Raw genomic sequence first — 24,626 nt, forward strand, 5'->3', positions numbered from 1 at the left:
CCTCCATTCATATCCATTTTCTAGGAAGGAGAGAAGTTTAGAGCAAAACCTGGAAGTTACACCTATCATTTTTGTTCATATCCAGAATTGGCCAGAACCTAACTGTGTTGGCCACACATAGCAGTGATGTGCCTTGGGCAGCTTTATGCCCAGCTACACTTCTAGTACTAAAGGAGGAAATCTCGTAAAGGATGCACAAGACCTTTCCACCGAGCACTGCAGGACGCTGCTGGAGTATTCAGATCAGCTAGGAGCAGGGTTTGTAAGTCATCACAGTGTGAGTGGCCACTGGCATTAGTGCGTTAGCTGTTCACATGGATAGTCTGTTTTCCCATTTGGCTGTTCGCCTTCTTTCTTACTGATTTGTAGGCATTCCTTATGGATTGCATATATTAACCTTTTATCTTCTATAAATGTTATTAATATTTTGTCCGTTTCTTTTTTGTTTGTTTGTTTGAGATGGAGTCTCGCTCTGTCCCCAGGCTGGAGTACAGTGGTGCTATCTGGGCTCACTGCAACCTCCGCCTCCCGGGTTCAAGCGATTTTCCTGCCTCGGCTTCCCGAATAGCTGAGACTAAAGGCATGTGCCACCTTGCCCGGCTAATTTTTTGTATGTTTAGTAGAGACGGGGTCTCACTGTGTTAGCCAGGCTGGTCTCGATCTCCTGACTTCGTGATCCGCCCGCCTCGGCCTCCGAAAGTGCTGGGATTCCAGGCGTGAGCCACCGCGCCCGGGCTATATTTTAACTTTGTCAAAGGATCACTTGAACCCAGGAGTTCGAGTCTGCAGTGAGCTATGATTGCACCACTGCACTCCAGCTTGGGTGACAGAGCAAGAACCTGTCTCAAAAAAAAGTCATAATTATTGTTACAACTATTTAAAGAAATATGCATGTGAAACAAAGACCGAAAATGAATACTTTAAGATTAAGAGAGGTATATTTGGATGTGATTATTTTTCTCTCTTAAAAATCTTTATTGTTGTCATTCCCTATTTATGTTTTTATGTTTTTAAAGAGGCAGATGTTAGCGGACTAGAGAATCAGCAGAGGCTTGCAAGGCTTCCTGAGGTGATCTAGGACTGAAAGCTGTGTGCTGTTGGGAGGAAGGAGGCTGGACTCTTTGGGATGTGTGAGCCAGGAGGAAGGGGCCCCATTCTAGGCCTTGGTCTCTAAGAATGGGGTCGCTGGTCCGCTGGTCTATAGTCTGGTATGATATAAAAGTCCTTTCTTGCATTCCAGGGTCTCCTCATGCTGCTGCAGAACCTACCTACAATACACTGGGGCAACGAAGAGATTGGGCTGCTGCTCGCCGAGGCGTACAGACTCAAGTACATGTTTGCCGATGCCCCGAATCACTACCGCCGATAGGTGCTGTCTCCTCCGGGGACCCAGACTGCCCTCATCTCTGATGGCAGTCTGATCACTGTGGCCACTGTGCGAGCCGTGGACCCCGGCCAGGAACCACTCCTGTTGTACAAAGCTCACACCCGCCGCCCAGGTCTTAACTTTCTGGCGTCCACCACTCCGTGTCTCTGGATGTGTCACTTGGACCACTGTCAGTATTCCATGCCGCGTGGACGGGCCCAGTTCTGGGAGAGGACAGAAAAGGTGGTACAGGGTTGTCTGCCCCTTTAAAAGAAACTGGACAAAGAAGGGGAAGGCTCAGGGTCTCCACTCACATCGTCCCTACAGGGACAGGCCCCAACTGAAAACTGTTGCTTTTTTTTGTGAACATAGTTTGATTTGATCACAGGTCAAAAACGCCTTATATTTTCAAAAGACTCCCGGCTCCTCTTCCCTCTCCCTGGTTTCCTAGCCCTTCCCCTTCTGCGCTAGTCTGAGCCAGTGAGGGGTAGCTTTTTAAAACCATTATTCTAGATGGAGGAGGCACTGATGCTTGTAACTCTGGGAAGAGGCCTACACCCAAGAGCAAGGAATTTTATTTTTCCTTTTCTCACCAGGTGTCTGCATGTGTGTGTGGGTGTGAATGTGTATACACACCCATCAGCATTTAGTCACATGTCTGAATTTCTGTGTCCAGATGAGCCCCATCAGACTAGTTGGGAAGGGCCCCAGTGACCAAGTGTATAAGCATCCCTTGAAGAGGGATCAGGGCAGGGGAGGCAGAAGGGGCTGTTTACCTCTCCAAACTCCTTTTCCATGATGACCCACTCCAAGATATTATGTGTAAATTGTGTTATTATGTATATGGGTAAAGATGTACAAATATATGTCCTCTTTGTAGCAGATATGATTTTATATTTATAATGTGCATCAACATGTGAAAGCAATCTAGGTCACTAGCACAGAGGAAGTTGCCAGGAAGGTGGCTTCAGCACCTCCAGGTTGGTTCTGGGTGTCCTGCTGTGAGGGGTAGAACGGGAGGCTGCTGGAGTGAGTGGCTGAGCAGGTGGAGCCATCCCAAGCATCAGTGTCTCAGAGTCCTCCTTGCCCCTTTCTTCACCCTGCCCTCCAACCCCCAGACTTTCCTGGAGCATCTTCCCTTTCCTCCTAGCAGTCTCCCCAAGAAGGGACTGCAGAGGCGGGCAAGCCCTCTCTGTGTGTTTTTATTCCCACCTTCCCCAGAATCTGGGGAGGGCTTTTGTTTTCACATTTTCAAGTTCAGCGTTGTATTCAGGACAGAAGCTGTGACTGAAGACTGTGCCAAGGAAAGGGGCTTCCTGTGTGTCCCTCGGGTTTGGGACTCTTCTCAGAGAGCAGCACTCCTTGTCCCTTACTGTCACCTTCACTCCCCACACAGCTCATGAGATGTGTGACCCCTTGTTTGAGTTTTGGTATTTGGTAGTGGAGGGTGGGGGGATGGGGGCCAGCAGCTGTCATCCTCCTGGGAAGCCGAGCAGCATCCCTGGTGGGTAACACCCTTGAGTCTCTTTGCCAGTGAGGCCCACCACACCAGTGTGAGTTAGGTTTCTCATCTGGAGCTGTTTCTCAGGCATTCTTCCCGACCCTCTTCCTTTTCCCCTTCGGTGTGCCTCAGTGGTCCCCTCAACTGGACTAATTAAAGAAAGACACTTGTGTTCCCAAGTGATGGTTTTATTTTTTTAGTTTTTATGTTTGTATGGGAAATTGTGGATAAAGTGAAAAGAATTGTAAATAAATGGTGTATTTCCTCCTCCATCTGCTGGTTTTTCTCCTGTGTGTTCATGGAACCTAAAGAGTCTCCTTTTCCTGAGTTTTTCTTGCTGATACTAGTAGGTGTGCAGTCAGGCCTTCTGTGAGGTGAGCAGGGGATCAGCAGAGGATCAGAAGGCATTCTTAGAGGACAGCCAGCAAACACCCAGCATCCATCTGTGAAAGGTACCGTGGAAACTACACAAATGAGTAACTTGGTAAATGAAACTACTAAAAAGAGTCAACTTGCCAACCACTTTGATAAGCACTTTACATGGATTATTTGATTCATCCAAAAGGAGTATGTTATCTGATGGAGGGTAGAAAACAGACTGGAATTTCAGTGCTGGATGAAAACCTGGAGATATCTAGTTTAACCCCCTCATTCACAGAGGAAAATCCAAGCCAAGGCCAAGGAAGACAGCATCAGAGTCATCAGAGTAAGAGCCAGAGGACCGGTGTCCTGGCTTGCCTGTTCAGTGCGTTTCCACCAAAGCAGAAAGAACTAAGACGGCCGCCATGTAAGGTTGTCTTTAAGTCTTATTTTGGTTGTCAGCTGTTGGTTTTTTTCTTGGTAACCTTACTGTGAAATATCTCAAGAAAGGTAGCTGATTACGTTTCATCTACAAAGGACAGGTTGGAATGGTTTCTCCACCCAGAATTCCTTCGTAGGATTTATTTGAGAGTATTTCTTGGTTTCAGTCATTAGGAACCATATAAAAATTAAATTCAGCTGTGTGTAACAAAAAACAAAAATAGGGCGGACGCGGGGAGGCCGAGGCAGGTGGATCACAAGGTCAGGAGTTTGAGACCAGCCTAGCCAACATAGTGAAACCCCGTCTCTACTAAAAATACAAAAAAAAATTAGCCAGGCGTGGTGGTGGGCATCTGTAATCCCAGCTACTCAGGAGGATGAGGCAGGAGAATTGCTTGAACCCGGGAAGGTGGAGGTTACAGTGAGCCGAGATCACACCACTGCACTCCAGCCTGGGCAACAAGAGCGAGACTCCATCTATAGATAAATAACTAAATAAATAAATAACAGTGACTTGTACAGGATGAGAATTTACTTCTCCCTCACATAAATGTCCGAAAGTAGGCAATCCAGGGCTAGTAAGATGACTGTTTTACAAAGTGCTTAGGAACCTGGACTCCCTCCCTATGTCTTCATGGTCAGAATGGTAGCCAGCACTCCAACTATTTTTACACCAACTTTCCAAGCCACAGGATGAATTAAAGAGGCGACAAAGAAGAAAAAGGAAATGTGCCAGCAGTGTTGTAAGGAAGGTTCTAGGAAGGTGCCTCATCGTACCTCCTCCTACCACTCACAGCAGAACTTAGTCCGTGGTAGGTTGCACCTAGTTGCAGGAGAGGTTGGGAGGATGAGCCCATTGCAGGCAACCATATGCCTGGCTAAAAGGATTCTGGTACTATGGAGGAAGGGGAACACAGACATTAGGATTCAGGTAACAGTCTCTACAATAAGAACTTATAAAAATAAGTTGACAATAGAGACAGACTTTCCCATAAGCATACAGAAAGGGAATGTGTGTTCAAAATCTAAGTCACTCTTCACAATTAACTTTGGAATTTAACCTTTGTCATAAAACACAAATACTTTCTACTTGATATTATTTGAACTGAAGCTATTAATTGTTCCTGAGGCTAAAAATAACCTGAACTAGTCTTCATTCAAACATTCTGCTTTTCATTTATGCAGGAAGTCAAGCATTTTCTGAGACAGGTTTGTTTGATCATGACTAGAAAATTGATGAAATCTTCCGAACCAATCCTGGCATACTCTAACCTACAGTTTATCCAATATTTCTACAATTTAAATCTCTACAAGATTCTACTTAAAACAGGCCCTGCCTCTGTTTGTATTGATCTGCAAAGGAATAGTGGCACAGATTCTTCAAACAGTGACTTTATTTGCTTCTAGAGGCAAGAGCCTCTTGTTGACAGCATTTGGCTTGCCTTGAACTGGACTTTGCATTTCAAAACAGTTATGTAAAGCTTTGAGGGTTGGAGGCAAAAACTAAGTGCCCGTAACCGAGCCTTTCATACCTCTCTCAGGACGTCCAACTCTCATTTCCTCGTTGGAGACAGTTTTGGAAGCTGCCATAGATGCCAAGGTGATGATTTTAGATTCTTGATGAAAAGGATGAGCTTCCCACAGAATCAGCCTAAAGTGCAGTACCACAAGACCAGGGTCTTCTGAGCCTGTGCCAGCTTGCCAGGATAGGTGCCACATGCCCACAACTATGGCCAACCAAGGCATCTCCCAAGGAAAGGCATCCACTTGCTTTGGCAAAGGCTGAATTAGAATTCTTGGAAGCAAGGAGAATCCCTGTTCAGTTTGGTTCTGCAGGTGGTGTGGCTTCTGCAGGGTGAGTGTGACAGTCCGTGCCTGAAGTGAGAGCCATTGTGGGGAATCTGGGAGCCAGACCCTGGGCTACTTTTGCTTGTATGGATACTAAGCTTGTCTCAATAGTGACCCCACTAAGCCTGCCCCACCCAACCCAGCTATCTGAAAGGAAAGCCCAAACCTCTTCAAACCACTGGTCTCCAAACTTAATTTCCTTCCTTTACTTTTAACCTATCTGTGTGTTTATGTCCAGTGTGGATTTCTTATTTTATTTTTTATTTTTTTGAGATGGAGTCTTGCTTTGCTGCCCAGGCTGGAGTGCAGTGGGTCAATCTCAGCTCGCTGTAACCTCTGCCCCCTGGGTTCAAGGGATTCTCCTGCCTCAGCCTCCTGAGTAGTTAGGACTACAGGCGCCCGCCACCACTCTGCTAATTTTTGTATTTTTAATAGAGACGGGGTTTCACCATGTTAACCAGGTTGGTCTCCAACTCCTGACCTCAGGTGATCCACCCGCCTCAGCCTCTTAAAGTGCTAGGATTACAGGCATGAGCCACTGTGCCCAGCCTCAATGTGGATTTCTTAAAGACAATGTAGTTGGGTCTTGTTCTCCAGTCCAGTCTGACAAGCTCTTGTTTTTAATTGGTGTATTTAAACCATTTGCAATTAATATTATTAATATGGTTGGATTTAGTCTACCATTTTATTTCTTTTTCTGTATGTTCCCTTTCTTCCCCCCACCCTTTCCTGTCACCTTTTGAATTATTTGAATAACATATTTGTTGGCTTTTGACTATATATATATTTTTAAGAGATTGCTCTGAAGATTACAGTATACATACCTAAAGTTGTTCACAGTCTGTTTACAGTTTATATTTTATCTCTTCAATTAAAATTCAGAAGTATTACAACAATTTAGGTCCTTAATCTCTCCTTCCTTTATAATTGTTACATGAATTACATATACATCCATTGAAAACCTTACCAGATACTATTATCATTTTGTTCTCAACAGTCATACATATTTGAAGGAACTGAAGAGGACACTTTACCTGTCATGTTTTTCCTTCAGTCCTTAAGTTCCAGGTTTCTTTCTGGTATAGTTGTTTGCCTTCAGCCTAAATAACTTTCTTTAGCATTTAGAACAGATCTGCCAACAGTTCTCTTAGTTGTCTTTCATCTGAGAATGCCTTTATTTTGCCTTCATCCTGAATCTATTTTCTCTTGATATGGATTTTTTTTTTTTTTTTTTTTTTTAACTTTCTGGCACTTTACCCACGTTGTTCCATCATCTTTTTTTCCATGGCTTCTGATAAGAAATCTGCAGTCATGCCTGTAATCGCAGCACTTTCGGAGGCCGAGGTGGGGGGATCACAAGGTCAGGAGTTCGAGACCAGCTTAGCCAATATGGTGAAACCTGTCTCTACCAAAAATTAGCCGGGCATGGTGGCCCATGCCTGTAATCCCAGCTACTCAGGAGACTGAGGCAGCAGAATCGCTTGAACCCAAGAAGTAGAGGTTGCAGTGAGCTGAGATTGCACCACTGCACTCTAGCCTGGGTGACAGAGCGAGACTCCATCTCAAAAAAAAAAAAAAAGATATCCACAGTCATTGAATAATTTTCTGTGTTTAATTCATTATTTTCCTCTGACTTTTTTTTAAAACAAATAACTGGTAAAATGTACATATCAGAAAACTTGCCATCTTAATCATTTATAAGTGTACAGTAGTGTTAGGCACATTCACATTGTGTGCCGTCAATCTCCAAAATTCTCACCTTGCAAAATTGACACTCTATACTCATTAAACAACAGCTCCCATTCTCTTCTGCCCCCAGCCCCTGGCAACTACCATTCTATTTTCTGTCTTTTTGAATTTGAATTTTCTAGGTACCTCATAGAAGTGAAAGCATATAGTATTTGTCTTTTTGTGACTGGCTTCTTTCACTAAGCGCAATGCCCTCAAGGTTCATCCACGTTTTAGCATGCATCAGAATTTCCCTCCTTTTCTAAGGTTAAATTTTGATTGTGTGTATATACCACATTTTGTTTATCTGTTCATCTGTTGACAAGCACTTGTGTTGCTTCCATCTTTTGACTTGTGAATAATGCTGCTATGAACATGGGTGTGCAAACATCTTTTCAAGACCCAGCTTCCAATTATTTGGGTATATACTCAGAAGTGGAATTGCTGATAATTCTATTTTTTAATTTTCTCAGGAACTTCTGTATTGTTTCTCAGACTGCTTTTGAGATTTTTTATTTTTTTTAAGTTTCTGGAGTTTGATTATGTGTCTGAGTATAAGTTGTTTGTGTTTGTTTTCTGGTGTTTGTTCATTTTTTGCATTCATCCTGTTTGGGGTTCACTAATTTTCTTGAATCTGTAATTTTATACCTTTCATCAAATTTGAGCATATTTCTTCAAGTAGTTCCTTTTCTGCACCAATCTTTTATTCCTCCCCTGGGACTCCAGTGATATGAACATTAGACCCTGAGACTGTTCATTATTTTTCCAGTCTTTTTTTCTTTCTGTTCTTCATTTATCTTCAAGTTCATTAACTTCCTCTTCTGTGGTCTCCATTCTGCTATTAAGCCCACCTAGTTAATTTTTATTTCAGATACTGTGTTTTTTGGTTCTAAAATTCCCATTTGGTTCTTTTTGTAGTTTCTATTTTTCTGCGAAGAGCTTCTATCTTTCCCTTTATTACAAGTGTGTTTACCATTATTTCATCCAGCATACTTATAATAGATGTTTTAAGTCTTTATCTGATAATTCTAACCTCTTGGTCATATTGGTGCTGGCATCTTTTTTTTTTTTTTTGGCTTTTTTTATTATTATACTTTAAGTTCTAGGGTACATGTGCACAACGTGCAGGTTTGTTACATAGGTATACATGTGTCATGTTGGTTTGCTGCACCCATTAACTCATCATTTACATTAGGTATTTCTCGTAATGCTATCCCTCTCCCACTCCCCACCCAGCGACAGGCCCTGAGGTATGATGTTCCCCACCCTGTGTCCAAGTGTTCTCATTCTCATTGTTCAGTTCCCACCTATGAGTGAGAACATGTGGTGTTTGGTTTTCTGTCCTTGTGATAGTTTGCTCAGAATGATGGTTTCTAGCTGCATCCATGTCCCTTCCATGTCCCTGCAAAGGACATGAACTCATCCTTTTTTATGGCTGCATAGTATTCCATGGTGTATATGTGCCACATTTTCTTAATCCAGTCTATCATTGATGGACATTTGGGTTGGTTCCAAGTCTTTGCTATCGTGAATAGTGCCACAGTAAACATATGTGTGCATGTGTTTTTATAGTAGCATGATTTATAATCCTTTGGATATATACCCAGTAATGGGATGGCTGGGTCAAATGGTATTTCTAGTTCTAGATCCTTGAGGAATCGCCACACTGTCTTCCACAATGGTTGAACTACTTTACAGTCCCACCAACAGTATAAAAAGCATTCCTATTTCTCCACATCCTCTCTGGTGCTGGCATCTTTTGATCATCTTTTCCCATAAAAATTGGTAACATTTTCTAGAGCTTTGTGGAGCAATTTTGGATTGCATCCTGGATATTTTGAATAGTATTAATATGTTGTGAGACTCTGAATCTTGTTAAAATTCTTCTACAGCAAGAGTCAGCAAACTATGACCTGCAGGCCAAATCCAGCCTTCCCCCTGTTTTTATACGTAAAGTTGTACTGGAACACAGCCTGGCTGCTTGATTTACATACTGTGCTGCTTTGGCACTACAATAGCAGGGTTGAGTAGTTGTGATGGAAGACTGTATGGCACAAAGCTTAACATATTTATTATCTGGCCTTTTGTGGAAAAAGTTTGCTCACCTCAGCTTTAGAAAGTGTAGGGCCAGGCGTGGTGGCTCACACCTGTAATCCCAGCACTTTGGGAGGCCGAGGCAGGCGGATCATGAGGTCAGGAGATCGAGATCATCCTGGCCAACACAGTGAAACCCCGTCTCTACTAAAAATACAAAAAATTAACTGGGTGTGGTGGTGGGCACCTGTAGTCCCAGCTACTCGGAAGGCTGAGGCAGGAGAATGGCGTGGACCCTGGAGGAAGAGGTTTCAGTGAGCCGAGATTGTGCCACTGCACTCCAGCCTGGGGGACAGAGTGAAGACTCCATCTAAAAAAAAAAAAAGAAGGTGTTGACTTTGTTTTTGTTTTGTTTGTTTTCATAGGCAATCAATCTAATGAGGTTCAAACTGCAAATTCTGTCTCATCATCTTGGGGACAGATCTAGGAGAGAGAAAATGAAATAGTTTTAATGGGGATTTCACTCTACACTCTCTGGCTCACAGGGACCCTTCTCCTAAGTCTTCTGGTCAGAGAGATGGGGTTTCTCTCAGAGTTTCTGCTGTCTCTGCTACCATGCAGCTCCCCAGCTGGACCTATTCTCATCTCAAAGCTGTGATAGAAAAGAAGAAAATTGAGGGAAACTCACCCCATACAGATAGTTTCCTCAAGCTTTGATTCCTTTCTGTAATTTGGCTGCTTGTTTACTTTTCAGAGTCCTTAGTTGCATTTTGTCCAGAATTTTTAGTTGTGATCAGTGGCAGAGACTGCAGTGCCTTACTCCATTTTGTCTGGTACTGGAAACCTCCCAACTTCTTTGTGACCACGACCTATAGTGAAAAAACACATTTTACATTGAGACTCAGTACACACACACACACACACACAGACGATCAGTGTTTCACAAACAATGCTGTGTGTGATGGCCTCTTATTCTATTGTATTCCTTTTCGGTTTTGTTGTTATTGTGTCTTAATGGTGCTAAGAGACCAGTGTGATGGCTCATGTGGGAGGATCGCTTGAGGCCAGGAGTTTGAGACCAGCCTGGGCAACATAGTGAGACCTCATCTATACAAAAGCCAAAATTAGCCCAGCACGGTGGCACGCATCTGTAGTCCTAGCTACCTGAGATGCTGCTGAGGCGAGAGGATCATTGCTTGAGCCCAGAGGTTTGAGGTTACAGTGACCTATGATCCTGCCATTGCACTCCAGCCTTGGTGAGAGAGTGAGACCTTGTCAATAAATAAATAGTGCTAAGACTCATTACTCGGCGTTAACCTAAGTTTGAAAAACAGAGCTCTAAACACTGTCACTGAAACAGGAGAGGCAAGGCTTCTACTAGCTGAAATAAGCACATTTAAACAAGTCCTGAATAATATATACCACAACTGATGATACAATAAACTTGTGAGTCAAAAAATGTGATGAGAATTGCATAATAACCTTTAATTGTAGAAGTCCAGGTTCTCCATGTGAGAAACACCTGACTCTCTGCTCCCCTTCCTCAACCCTTGACAAAGGTGAATGGAGTTAGGGATCTTTGTAATCTTTTGTAGTCCAAAAATAGCCAACTCAAAGTGATATGATGCAACTGTAAGTCATCCAAAATCTAAATTTTATATTAGGTGCCTGATACACATGTTACTTGCAAAATAAACAGCCTGAAGCCAACTCAGAGGAAAACAAAGTGGTCATTATTGATGCCTGATTCTCACTGCCTTCTGCTGCTGCTGCCCCCTTTAGCTCCCCTCCCTTCTTTCCTTCCTCCCCTCTTCCTGAATAAAATCAGCTGGGTAATGAATTTTTTTTTTCTTTCCAAGATGGAGTTTCTCTCTGTCACCCAGGCTGGAGTGCAGTGGCGTGATCTTGGCTCACTGCAACCTCTGCCTCCCGAATTCAAGCAATTCTCCTGCCTCAGCCTCCAGAGTAGCTGGGATTACAGGCACCCACCACTGCGCCCGGCTAATTTTGTATTTTTAGTAGAGACGGGATTTCGCCATGTTGGCCAGGCTGGTTTTGAACTCCTGACCTCAGGTGACCTGCTCACCTCTGCCTCTCAAAGTGCTGGGATTACAGGCATGAGCCACCAGCCTGGCTGGTAATAAATATTCTATCTGGATACTGATCCTTGGCAAGTTAAAGGACGTAGATGCTTAAACAGTCAGGGCCCCCACCGAAAAGGTGGTTACTAATTTTAAGTACCTCCAAAATATCTACCTTAATTACTGATTAAAGACACCTCCAGGCTGGGCGCAGTGGCTCACGCCTGTAATCCTAGCACTTTGGGAGGTCGAAGCGGGTGGATTACGAGGTCAGGAGATCAAGACCATCCTGGCTAACACGGTGAAACACTGTCTCTACTAAAAATACAAAAATTAGCCGGGTGTGGTGGTGGGCGCCTGTAATTCCAGCTACTCGGGAGGCTGAGGCAGGAGAACTGCTTGAACCTGGGAGGCGGAGCTTGCAGTAAGCCGAGATCTGGCCACTGCACTCCAGCCTGGGCGACAGAGCGAGACTCCATCTCAAAAAAAAAAAAAAAAGACACCTCCAGAATATGGTAAATTTGATTACCTGTTACAAGTGCTTCTGAAATATAATAAACTTGATCGAAGTTATCAGAAATATCTTACAGCTCTATACTTGAAACCCTATGTTTACATAAAATAGCACTGAACACACAAGCCGACCAAAGCAAGTGCTTACTTTTCCCCTTCTCGTCGTCTTCTGGTTTTCTAAAACATTTCCTTTTCCAAGATGAAAGACATCTTTCCCTGATTCCTGCAGTGTGGAGTCTTACATTTTGGGGATGGGTGGAGACGAGAAGGTGGTAGAATAAACGAGTGAGAGAAAAGGTAGAATGAATAAGAATGTGGTGCCCTAAGTCCCACCTCCCTACTTCTCCCTACCACACACTCAGGCTGCATCATCCCATCTGGGATTTCATCTCCCCCAGTCACCCTGAATTCCTCCAAGTCTATGGTACCAATCTGAGCACTCACTGCCCACCCCACCCCCAAGATGGCTACATGCAGCAATCTCTTGAAAAGTTGGCCTGTGGTCTCAAGATAGAAAGTACTCGGAGAAACACAGGACTTTCCTTGAGATGCTACATCAAGACCCTTTTCTTCTCCACTCAATCTTTTGAAAACATAATGAAAAATTCCATCTCGCCTTTATTGAAACACACAGGGAAACCACACCTCAGCTGGCAGAGCTATGCCCCCAAAGTGGACCGACCCTTGCTCACAGCAGGAACTATGTGTTTTAGACATTTTAAAAACCCATCTTGCTGGGACATGGGTTGTTTTTAAAAAGTATAATATTGATTGAAGAGATTTCTACTTTATAACATCAACAATTTAAAGAGGAGGAAGCTTTTATTTTTATGTGTCTTGGATGAGAGAGTGTAGAAAAGGCACGGCGAGATAGTGTTTGTATCTGCAGAAACCAACGCTCCCTTCTTCCACAATGGTAGTTGACCATTATTGGTACTTACTCTGTATCTTACAAGAATTGACCCACAAAACAATCCTATAAGTTAGGTGCTATACTTAGCATCACCTTCATCTTACAAATGGGGAAACTGAGGCTTGGAATGGTCAAGAAGCTTGCCCAAGGTCTCATGTAGCAAATAGCCAAGCTAGGATTTGAACAGCGGGGCTCCAGAGTCCATGGGCGTAACTACTATGCTACAGTAGCCTCTAGTTTACCACTGAATTAAAAGCTGGTCTTACACAAAAGCCATGGAGTGAGTAAAAATTCCATCCTTTTACTTCTATTCCAGAGAGATAAAAACAAAGGAAATAGGAGAGATAATGTTATTATCATCATTTTAATTTGTTAACTTGAGTTCTAAAGTCTGGCAGAATTCATGCTCCTCTTCCCACAATTTAGGGTTGTTTCTGGGAAGGACTAATCAACCAGGGCCTGAATTTCCCAGCCTCCCTCAGATCTAGGTGGGGTCATGGACCAGTTCTCTCCAGTAAAATGTGAGCCAAAGGAGTGTATGTCACTTTGGGGACAAGACAATGAAGAAGCAAGTGTACCTTCTCCATTCTCTCTTCCCCTGTTTTGCCTTCTCGATGCAGAGGACTCCAAGCCCTAGAGAACAGAGAAGCTACAGGAAGAAAGTAGTCTGAGTACTTGAATGACTTAATGGAAGGCTGTCCACTGTCTAGGGACACTGAACAAATACGTGAGTAAGAAATAACCTTCTGTTGTGTTAAACCACTGAAAATTGGGATTTGTATGTTACTGCAGCTAGCATTACCTTAATATATAAAGTACACAACCAATGACTGTCAAAGAGCCCCTAGCATGTCCCTGCACCCTTTCTGTTCTAGTTCCTTACTGCTGCATAACAAACCACGTCAAAACTAAGTGTCTTAACCCAACTATCGTATTACGCTCACCAACTCTGTGGGTCAGGAATTCAGGTGGGGTACAACAGAGCTTGGATCTCCTCCACAATGTCTGGAGCCTCAGCTGGAAGACACAGAGGACTGGGGATGATTCAGGGTCAGGCTGATGTCATCCAGGGGAACCTTCATTCCCACGACTGGCCATTGACGCTGGATGTCAGTTGGGACCTCAGTTGGGGTTGTCAGGCAGAACATCTACATGTGGCCTCTTCATGTGATCTCTCCACTTCCTTATGTAGACTAGGTTCCAGCAGTGAACAGCCCAAAAAGACCAGGTGGAAGCTATATCACCTTTTACGACATAGCATTACTTCTGCTGGAGTCCCATGCCCATCTAGATTCAAGGGGAGGAAATATAAACTCCACCTTGCAATGTGAGGAATGTCAGTGTCACATGGTAAGAGCAAGAGGGATGGGAGATCTTGTAATCATGTTTTAAAAGAGTGACCTGCCACACTTCCTTTTCATAAATCTTTTATTTTTTCCTTCCTTCCTTCCTTCCTTCTTTCCTTCCTTCCTCTTCTTCTTCTTCCTCTTCCTCTTCCTCCTCTTCTTCTTCTTCCTCTTCTCTTCTCTTCTTTCTCTTCTCTTCTCTTCTCTTCTTTCTCTTCTCTTCTCTTTTTCTTTTTTTGAGACAGGGTTTTGGGGTTTCACTGTGTTACCAAGGCTGGAGTGCAGTGGCACAATCATGGCTCACTGCAGCCTCGACTTTCCAGGCTCAGGCGATCCTCCCACCCCAGTCTCCCAAGTAACTGGGACCACAGGTGCACACTATTTTTTTTTTTTTTTTTTTGAGGTACACACTTGACTAATTAAAAAACTTTTTTTTTTTTTTTTTTTTTTTTTTTGTAGAGCTAGAATCTTCCTATGTTGCCCAGGCTGGTCTTTAGCTCCTAGGCTCAAGTGATCTTCTCACCACGGCCTCCCAAAGTGCTGGGATTATAGGTGTGAGCCACTGTGCCCAGCTTTTCCATACTTTTCTCATCCCTTTCCCCTTTCTTCTTCTTGCCCTGTACTTTCTCTCCTTCTTGTCATGTTCCTTCTCCACTCCCCAAGCCTGTCCACAGTCAGCTCTAACATTCCTCAGTTCTGTTTAATTGACATTAACTGAGCATATATAATGTGACAGTTGTCCGTTTCACGTAGATAACCCCCTACTTACTTTTCTACATCCTGCTGTCTTTTCCCACTTCAGTTTTCCCTCTTAAGGTGGGTATGAGACGGGGTTTCTCACCCTCAGCATTGTTGACATTTTGTATGGGATAACTCTTGTTGTGGGGACTATCTTGTGATTTGTAGGATGTTCAGCAGCATCCCTGGCCTCTAGTCATTAAATGCCAGTGGCACCTCTCCTCACATCATGACAACCAAAAATGTCCCCAGACATTGCAAAATCACCCCCAGTTAAGAGCCACTGTTAAAAGGGAATATATAGGGGAGGTAGAGTTGATAAAATCCCCAAATCTTAGAAGTCAGGGGTCTCGACAAGATCGGGCATGTTCAGGGTGGTATGGCCATAGACAGAAGTCAGTGGTCTTCAAACTGTTTTGGTCATGCACCCTTAGTAACAAAACAGTGTCTGAGACTACAACCCAATATGTGCATATTTCTTTATTCATATAAAGTCTATACATATCTTCTATGTTGTTCTTTTTTGTAATTATAAAATAATCACAAAAGTAGGCATTTTTAAAAGGATTAGATAAAAACCTAATTAGAGGCCAGGTGTGGTAACTTACCCCTGTAATTCCAGCACTTTGGGAGGCCAAGGTAGGATTACTTTAACCTGGGAGTTCAGTACCAGCTTGGGCAACACAGTGAGACTCCACCAAAAAAAAAAAAAAAAAAAAAAAAAGGAAGAAAGGAAGAAGAAGAAGAAGAAACAAAACAAACAAACAAACAAAACTGTCCAGCACTGTGGCTCATGCCTGTAATCCTAGCACTTTGGGAGGCCAAGGCAGGCAGATCACTTGAGGTTAGGAGTTCAAGACCAGCCTGACCAACATAGTGAAACCCCGTCTCTACTAAAAATACAAACATTAGCCAGAAATTGCTTGAACCTGGGAGGCGGAGGTTGCAGTGAGCTGAGATCATGCCACTGCACTCAGGCCTGGGCAACAGAGGGAGACTCTGTCTCAAAAAAAAAAAAAAAAAAAGACCCCAAAAAAAACGAATTAGATATCCTGATATAATCATCTTGGTCACTCCCTGTGGATGGCCATTTCTAGTGCTAGACCATAATGAATGCAACCTCTGGGGCTAGACAGATCTAGGCTTACAGCACTGGTTTCTGTTTCCTGCACTGCCATTTACTAGTTGAGTTACATTTATTCATTCAATAAAATGTCAGGAATGCAATGGAAAACAAGACATAACCTTCAAGAAACTCTTAGTTTTCTCATAGGCAAAATGAGGATAACTTGCAGGATGGTAGTGAGGATTAATAAGACGATATACTATAAGCATATAATAGGCACTCAAAAGTGGTGCCTGTGAATTCATGGCAGGCCTATTTGTGACAGCAAAAGACCGGAAAGAACCCTACTGCATATCAACAAAGGACTGGTTGAATAAACAATGGTATATCTATGAAGCAGGATAGGTACTCAAGGAAGTAACCATGTCCTCAGGATGCAACAACCATGGTGACCGTGGTGACTGTACAGTCAACAGCATAAGCCCCAGCATTCATATTGTAGTCAAGCTCATTCAAGCAAAGTTGTCTCTAGTAGAGAATTTCCCCCATAGAGAGCATGCATATTTTGATTTTACCTGTCCTCAGACTGACCCTTTGCTCATCATAATAGTAAAAACCACACCCTTGGGTAGAGATGTAAGGTGCTAATGACACATGTGGGGAATGAATAGGCGGGCACAGCTACAGCGCATGTGCACCCAGAGGACCACCCAGAGCATGCTTCCTAGTAACACCTCTTCCCAATCCTTTAAGACGGATGTAAGTCTCCGGTAAAGGGAGTCTCCCTAGTGCCAGTCTTGGCTGCCCCACCCTGAATCCTCTCTCAGGGTGGACTGCCTCTTCTGCACTTAACTTTCAAAATATTCTTTTTCCTTTGCAATAAATTGTTCTATGTTGCGTCTCCTGCTGTGTGTCTCTTGTTTAAATTCTTTTAAACTAAGAAGACAAGAACTAAAGTCTCACAACAGCCATCAACATCTACACAATAGAGCAATATACAGCTGTCAAGAGGAAGGAGGGACTGGGCACGGTGGTTCACACCAACACTTCGGGAGGCTAAGGGATTTTTTTTTAAATTATTATTAAATTTAAAAAAGAGAGGCTGGGCGTGGTGGCTGACGCTTGAAATCCTAGCACTTTGGGAGCCCGAGGCAGGTGGATCATGAGGTCAGGAGTTTGAGACCAGCCTGGCCAACATAGTGAAACCCTGTCTCTACTAAAAACACTAAATTTAGCCAGACATGGTGGTGCGTGCCTGTAATCCCAGCTACTCAGGAGGCTGAGGCAGGAGAATTGCTTGAACCTGGGAGGCGGAGGTTGCAGTGAGCTGAGATCATGCCACTGCACTCCAGCCTGGTGACACAGCGAGACTCCATCTCAAAAAAAAAAAAAAAAAAAAAAAGGAGAGAGAGGGAGAAAAGAGGAATATATGTATATATTGTTATGGAGTAATCTCCAGGATACTTAGTTAAAACAAGTGAGGTGAGGTACAGTGGGTGGGAGTGGGACTGAATGGGTGAAGCCCAAAGGATTATTTTTCGGGCGATAAACTATTTTCTCTGACGCTGTAATGGTGGACACATGACATATGCATCTATAAAAACCTATAGAACTTTGCAGTAAGAGTGAACCTTAACGTATATATTAACTTTAATGTGTACATTAGTCAATCATTATTAATGTAAAATGTATACAAATTCTAAGCAATCATTTAGCAGATCAGAGGATCCCACATAGAACAGACTATGACAAAACAATCTGGCCAGGCATGGTGGCTCACGCCTGTAATCCCAGCATTTTGGGAGGCTGAGGCAGGCGGATCACGGGGTCAGGAGATCGAGACCATCCTGGCTAACATGGTGAAACCCCATCTCTACTAAAAATAAAAAAAATTAGCCGGGCATGGTGGTGGGCACCTGTAGTCCCAGCTACTCGGGAGGCTGAAGCAGGAGAATGGCGTGAACCCAGGAGGTGGAGCTTGCAGTGAGCTGAGATTGGGCCACTGCACTTCAGCCTGGGCAACAGAGCAAGACTCCATCTTGGGAAAAAAAAAAATCTAATCTAACTGTGTTACAAATGTATGAAACAACCTCTCTGAAGGGGTTTGAGGGAAAAGGGTGCTGACCTCAGCCACTTTGGAAATGAGTAGAGTCTGTAAGACCAAAGTCAAAAGACCTGCATACAAGTACTGTACTATAGGTGATAAAGTTGTCTCCACAAGTGTATGGCTTCACAATTCTGAAATCACTATACATGTATACTGGAAATGGAAGATTAAGTCACGGGATGGCAGATGGTGGGATTCTGGGTTCTCACTTTTGAAGTAGAAGGTTACAGATAAACAAGGGGAGATAACTAGGATGATTCTGGGAATGGATGAGAGTGGTAAGACATCAGAATGAACTCATGCCTAGCTTACAGATACACACACACATACAACACAAATGTGTATATATGCATAAACATTTATAAATATGTGTATATAGAAGGTTAGTATTCACCCATATATTTATTTGCTCTGTCAGCTGAGAAGGCCTAGAAACAATGACATCCCACTAGCAATGACTGCACCTAGTGCCGAGAGTTTCTTGGTTTCTAATACTATTTTCCAAAAAAGGAACCAGAGATCCTTGGAGAAATAGCTGATTCTAGGTCTAGGGCATCTTGTGACAGAAAGTAAAGAAGTACTTAGCAAAACACAACAATGGGAGTATGTCAAAAGGACACCATAGCCACCCGAAAGAGCTCTCAATGGCCAAAGTAGGAACAATCTGAGAAACAAAATAAAGCAGTATGAGATTATAACCCAAAGTATAAAATAAATATCCATGGGTTCACACTGACATATTTTTCATTTTATTTATTTGTTTTTGAGACAGGTCTCGCTCTGTCACCCAGGCTGGGGTGCAGTGGCTCACTGCAGCCTTGACTTCTTGGGCTCAAGCGATCCTCCTGCCTCAGCCTCCCAAGTACCTGGGACCACAGGTGCATGCCACCATCACCCAGCTAAATTTTTAATTGATTATTTGTAGAGAGAGGGTCCTGCTGTGTTGCCCAGGCCCATCCTGAACTCCTGGGTTCAAGTGATCCATCCATCTTGGCCTCCCAAAGTGCTGTGCTGGAACTATAGACATAAGCCACCGTACCTGGCCTGACACAAATAAGTGATTGAATAAATAACAGGGGAGGAGAGGCAAACTTCTGTGCAGAATTCCAGACAGTTTCTGTAGAGACCCTGCAGTCAAGGAAGTGCAGCAGAATTCCTCACTCCTTAAATTTGGCCTAGGAATAGTGACTTCATCCCAAAGAGTACAGTATGGAAAGAGAGAAAAAAAGAGTAAGTTTAGGCTGGGTGTGGTGGCTCACGCCTGTAATCCCAGCACTTTGGGAGGCCGAGACAGGCGGATCACGTCAGGAGATCGAGACCATCCTGGCTAACACGGTGAAACCCCGTTTATACTAAAAATACAAAAAAAAAAATTAGCTGGGCGTAGTGGCAGGCGCCTGTAGTCCCAGCTACTTGGGAGGCTGAGGCAGGAAAATAGCGTGAACCTGGGAGGCAGAGCTTGCAGTGAGCCGAGATCACGCCACTGCACTCTAGCCTGGGCCACTGAGCGAGACTCTGTCTCAAAAAAAAAAAAAAAAAAAAAAAAAGTAAATTTACAATGGAGAAACCTGACAAAAACTACCTAGATTTCCAAAGCCTGATTTCCTAATCATGGTTGCAATCCTAACGTGGAAAGTTTTACCTGTGTGGCACTGTCAGATCAAGAAATAAGAAATGCCAGGTGAACAAGATGAACACCAACAGGGATAGTTCAAGTTGATAACATGTACCCTTGATATGATTCCATGAGAATGACACTTTACCTATGTGGTCTTCCTTCCCCAAATCCATAACCTGAGTCTAATCATGAGAAAAACATCAGACAAATCCCAACTGAGGGACATTCTACAAAATATCTATCTGGTACTCCTCAAATTGTTGAGGTCATCAAAAACAAGGAAAGTCTGAGAATCTATCACAGCCGAGAGAAGCCTAAGGAGACACACAGACTAAATGTCAGGGCGGCTTCTAGGTGTGCTTGCTGTTCCTGGGATAGAATGCTAAGGTGGGGTGGGGGCACCAACAGATACCTATGCACAGCTTAGGAAGCATCTCCATGAGTGCAGCTATGACTCTCACCAATATTCCTGGCCCTCTGTGATGTCAGGGCCTCCATTTCTTGATCTGACTGCACAACACAGATAAAACGTTCCAGGTTGGGATTGCACCCGTGGTTAGGAAACTAGACTTTTGAAACAGACTTGAATTGACATCCTACTCTGCCATTTCATTTGTTACTTTGGGAGGATTACCAAAACCTCTCTGTGCCCCTTTTCTCATCATCTCTAACGTAGGGATTATAATTGTAACCACTAATAACTGGCTCATTTTTCTTTTTACTTTTTGTTTGCAAAGGACAAATAATGTAGGGTGCTTGGCCTAGTACCTAGCACTTAGCACTCAGTAAATGTTAGCCATTTACTATTGTACACTGTGTAATTCATTTAGTGTATATATTTTCTTTTCTTGTTGTTTTCTTTTGTTTGTGTATTTGTTTTTGAGACAGAGTCTTGCTTAGTCGCCCAGGCTAGAGTGCAGTGGTGTGATCTCAGCTCACTGCAACTTCTGCCTCTGAGGCTTAAGGGATCCTCCCACCTCAGCCTCCCCAGTAGCTGGGATTACAGGTGCTCACCACCATGCCCGGATCATTTTTGTATTTTTACTAGAGACGGGGTTTCACCACGTTGGCCAGGCTGGTCTGGAACTCCTGACCTCAGGTGATTCACCTGCCACAGCCTCCCGAAGTGCTGGGATTACAGGCGTGAGCCACTATGCCTGGATGTGTTGTTGTTGTTGTCGTTGTTGTTGTTGTTGTTTTTGATGGAGTTTCACTCTTGTTGCCCAGGCTGGAGTGCAATGGCAAGATCTCAGCTCACCGCATCCTCCGCCTCCTGGGTTCAAGCGAGTCTCCTGGCTCAGCTTCCCAAGTAGCTGGGATTACAGGCATGTGCCACCATGTTGGGCTAACTTTGTATTTTTAGTAGAGACGGGGTTTCCCCATGTTGGTCAGGCTGGTCTTGAACTTCCAACCTCAGGTGATCTGCCCACCTAGGCCTCTCAAAGTGCTGGGATTACAGGCATGAGCCACTATGCCCAGACCTGGCTGTTTTTTTGACAGAATTTTATTTAGGAAAATTGTTTTCCTTCATTCCCCTGGTGCAAAAGAAAAAGAGAAAAAGGAAGAAAGAAGGAAGGAAGGAAGGAAAAGAGAAAGAAAAGAAAGAGAAAGAAAAAGAAAGAGAGAGAAAAAGAAAGAAAGAAAGAGAAAGAAAGAAGAAAGAAAAAGAAAGAAAGAAAGAAAGAAAGAAAGAAAGAAAGAAAGAAAGAAAGAAAGAAAGAAAGAAAGAAAAGAAAGAAAGAAAGAAAGAGAAAGAAAGAAGGAAAGAAGGAAAGAAAGAAATTGTTAATTAGGTGTTGGAAAACTGAAAAGACAAAAGGGGCTCAACCATTGGAGGTACTCACTACAGGCAGCAGCTATCACACTATATGGAAAATCCAAATGAGAGGCTGAGTTTAAAAACAGTTTTTCAGTTGGCCGGGCTCGGTGGCTCATGCTTGTAAACTCAGCACTCTGGAAGGCAGAGGCAGTTGGATCGCTTGAATCCAGAAGACATGGCAAAACCCGGTTATCTACCAAAAAATACCAAAATTAGCCGGCTTGGTGGCGCATGCCTGTAATCCCAGCTACTCTGGAGAGTGAGGCAGGAGAATCGCTTGAACACGGAGGCGGAGGTTGCAGTGAGCCGAGATCGCGCCACTGCACTCCAGCCTGGGTGACAAGGCGAGACCCGGTCTCTAATCAACAACAATAATAATAAAATTAACAGTTTTATTGAGTATAATTTACATGCCATAAAATTCACCCACTGAAAGTGTACATTTCCTTCACTTCACCTTACAGGGTCTTACTCAGTCGCCCAGGCTGGGATGCAGTGGCGCCGTATTAGCTCATTGCAACCTCTGCCTCCCGGGGTCAGGTGATCCTCCTACCTCAGCCTCCCGAGTAGCGGGACTACAGGTGTGCACCACCACACCCAGCTAATTTTTCTTTTTTTTCTTTTTTCCTTTCTTTCTCTCCCTCCCTTCTTCGCCCTTCCTCCATTTTTTTTTTTTGTAGAGACGGTGTCTCCCCTTGTGGCCAGGTTGGTCACAACTCCTGAACTCAAGCTCTCTGCCCGCCTCGACCTCCCAAAATGCTGGGATTACAGGCGTGAGCCACTGCGTCCAGCCACACTTCCATGACTTTTTAATAAACTTACACAGTTGTGCAATTGTCACCACAATCCACTTTTACAACATTTCTATTACCGCTTTCCTCCAGTTTTTTCAAGCCCTCCCCGCTCCCACACCTCGCCCCAGGTAACTGTGCTCTGTGTCTTTGTAGATTTGCCTAGTGTAATCTATTTTTTACTTCGGTAATATAAGGAGGTCATGCAAAATAGAGACTATTTAGGAACAGACTAGGCAGACTTAAATCTGATGGAAAGTTTAAAGTTGTTTAAAAGTGGGCTATAGTTTTACATGATTTTTTTTAAAAAGAGGAAAGGTGAGGCGATGTTAAAGTCTGGGGCGGCTAGGACTGAGGTGATGGTTCTGGAGGGGGCGAGGGAAGTTGTGAGGCAAAGAGAGCCCTCGCGTCACGCCCGCCCCGCCCAAGGCCGGATTGGCTCCTAACTCACCCTCTTTGCCCCAGGGCGGCCGCCGTCTCTTGCGCAGGCGCAGTGCTCCTGCTTCCTGGCCGAGGGCGGGCAAGCGGAGCCTGCATTCGCAGCGATCGCGAGCGTGTGGTGATTGCTTCTGTCTGTTGTTTAGATATGGAAGCTGAGAGGATGCACAGAGGCAGCCAGAGCCGGGGTCGGGGTCTCGCTCAGTGCTGACCGCCCCCAGGGTCGAGTAGGCGATGGGGGAGCCCGGCTTCTTCGTCACAGGAGACCGCGCCGGTGGCCGGAGCTGGTGCCTGCGGCGGGTGGGGATGAGCGCCGGGTGGCTGCTGCTGGAAGATGGGCGCGAGGTACGGGGGAAGGGGTCCTGTGGGGCGGAGGGCAGGGGCTGGAGGGAGCGGGGCTCGGGGAGGGAGGAAGGTGTCTTGCTGCGCTGAATGAATGGCAGAGAGGAGGCGGGCACCAGGAAGAGGAGCGAAGTGTCTGTGGGGGGTGGATTCCTGAGGAGAGAAGGGAGAAAGCGGTTCTGGCGCGAGCGACTGAAGGGTCTGCGGTGGGAGGTGTTTGGGGGAGAAATAGGGGCCGAATGAGAGAAAGAAAAGAGAGTTCGGCTCTGGGGAGCCATGGGGGGCCACAAGGGTTGGGGTGAGGACGGAGGCCCTGGCCCGCGGCCTGTGGGGCGAGAAGCTGGCCCCGTCCAGAGAGGCCTGGGCCAGCGGGTAGCGGGGCCGGGAAGGAGAGGGACGCGCAGAGAATGTGAGGAGACGCGGGGGTGTCGAGGAGGGGAGGGCGGGGGCTGGCCAGATCCCGTTTAGGGCGCACGGAGCCCCGCGGTGCCCAGGTCGGGGAACGGTGGCGGGGGCCGCGAGCCGCAGGGAAGCCGAGGCGGGGCCCGGCGCGTGAACTTCCTCGAGTTTGTTTTGAAAACGATTCAAGTTTTGGGCTTTGTCCCTTAAAGCAATCAAACTTTCACGTAGAAATATCTTCCTCCTTCCCAACTCTGAGGAACATGGGCGACTTGGGCTGGGCCACATTTCTCCCGTGAGGCTCGGTACGGCCGAGTGGCACTCCCTGAGGTGGGTCGGGCAGGGATTCATAGTTCTCTCCAGAGGCTGCCTGCCGTCTTTATTAATGCAGTTGCAAATGAAAACATTTTTAAGGGGGAAGATGCACCAGCGTGGTGTATCTTGAAAGGGCGAGGGAGGGGAGGAGGGAGTTAGATTGCAATCAGGTTGAGAAGGAGAACTGGGTCAGGGACAAGCTTGTCATGACTGGGAACCACCTGGGTTTTGGAAATAATCTGTATGAAAAGTTCTTTTTGCAGTAAAAGTGGATGGTTGGTCATGATGTTGTAAATTCAGTAAGTCTTTTAAGTCTTAATGTATGTTCGGGTAGATTTTTCCTATAAGCCGTACCGCCTCAATTCAGTCTGCCAGGTATTTACTGAGTATTTAACATTGCTTGGTGTACAATGAGGACAAATAAAATTTCTGCGCTCGAAGAGTTTAAGGCTTGAGTGGGGAGAGAGGATTTATACAATGAAGCAGTCTAAGAATATCCATATGGGCTGTATGATCAAGTGCCAAGATGTGGATTATTTAATTCCATCCCAGAGCAGTAGTTCTTCAAGTCAGAGGAGGAATTCATGTCCAGGCTCAAATTTTGCTCGATTAGGGGGTGTTATAAAGGGTTACTTGTGTGCTGTGATTTGAGGAACACCAAGAAAACATCTCTGCCCCCAAATACGTCTTCTATCCAGGTATTAGTGCCTAAAAGTCCACATTAAGCATTCAGTATTTTAGCTTGATCACTGATCTTTCCCTGCCTGGCCCTTTCCAACAGCATATGTTTGTGAGAAGTTTTAACAAATTAAAACACGAACACCTGAATGATAACCTGAATACTACACACAAAAATAAATTA

At 44.5% G+C, this 24,626-nt stretch overlaps 2 protein-coding genes and 1 long non-coding RNA gene across 9 annotated transcripts in view; 2 read left to right on the forward strand and 1 right to left on the reverse strand.

Annotated features, from left to right (window-relative positions):
• TBC1D22B (TBC1 domain family member 22B) overlaps positions 1 to 3,139 on the forward strand; it is a 73,528-nt gene extending 70,389 nt beyond the window's left edge. Inside the window, exon 13 of the mRNA XM_007972753.3 lies at positions 1,241 to 3,139. Within this exon, the coding sequence (XP_007970944.1) occupies positions 1,241 to 1,369 (129 nt within the window). The 3' untranslated portion in view covers positions 1,370 to 3,139. The remainder of the gene's footprint in view (positions 1 to 1,240) is intronic.
• LOC119626835 (uncharacterized) lies at positions 2,792 to 22,808 on the reverse strand. 3 transcript variants are annotated; one of them, XR_012089148.1, is made up of 4 exons: positions 22,722 to 22,808; positions 9,967 to 10,147; positions 9,350 to 9,648; positions 2,792 to 3,310 (listed from the first exon to the last, which is right to left on the reverse strand). It is a non-coding gene; the product is annotated as an uncharacterized lncRNA (long non-coding RNA). The 3 variants fall into 3 exon arrangements; XR_012089147.1 differs by lacking the exon at positions 2,792 to 3,310 and having other exon boundaries at positions 8,290 to 9,648; XR_005243010.2 differs by lacking the exon at positions 2,792 to 3,310 and having other exon boundaries at positions 8,290 to 9,761.
• The window catches only part of RNF8 (ring finger protein 8), a 36,832-nt gene continuing 34,980 nt past the window's right edge, over positions 22,775 to 24,626 (forward strand). For all 5 annotated transcript variants that reach the window (XR_005243009.2, XM_007972745.3, XM_007972748.3 and 2 more), the window contains exon 1: positions 22,775 to 23,053. Coding sequence is in view for 4 of the 5 variants with exons in the window: in XM_007972745.3 (XP_007970936.2) it covers positions 22,943 to 23,053 (111 nt within the window). In the remaining variant the exon portion in view is untranslated. The remainder of the gene's footprint in view (positions 23,054 to 24,626) is intronic.

The sequence above is a fragment of the Chlorocebus sabaeus genome, chromosome 17 (genome assembly GCF_047675955.1).
Source record: "Chlorocebus sabaeus isolate Y175 chromosome 17, mChlSab1.0.hap1, whole genome shotgun sequence".
In the NCBI taxonomy this organism is placed as follows: domain Eukaryota; kingdom Metazoa; phylum Chordata; class Mammalia; order Primates; family Cercopithecidae; genus Chlorocebus; species Chlorocebus sabaeus.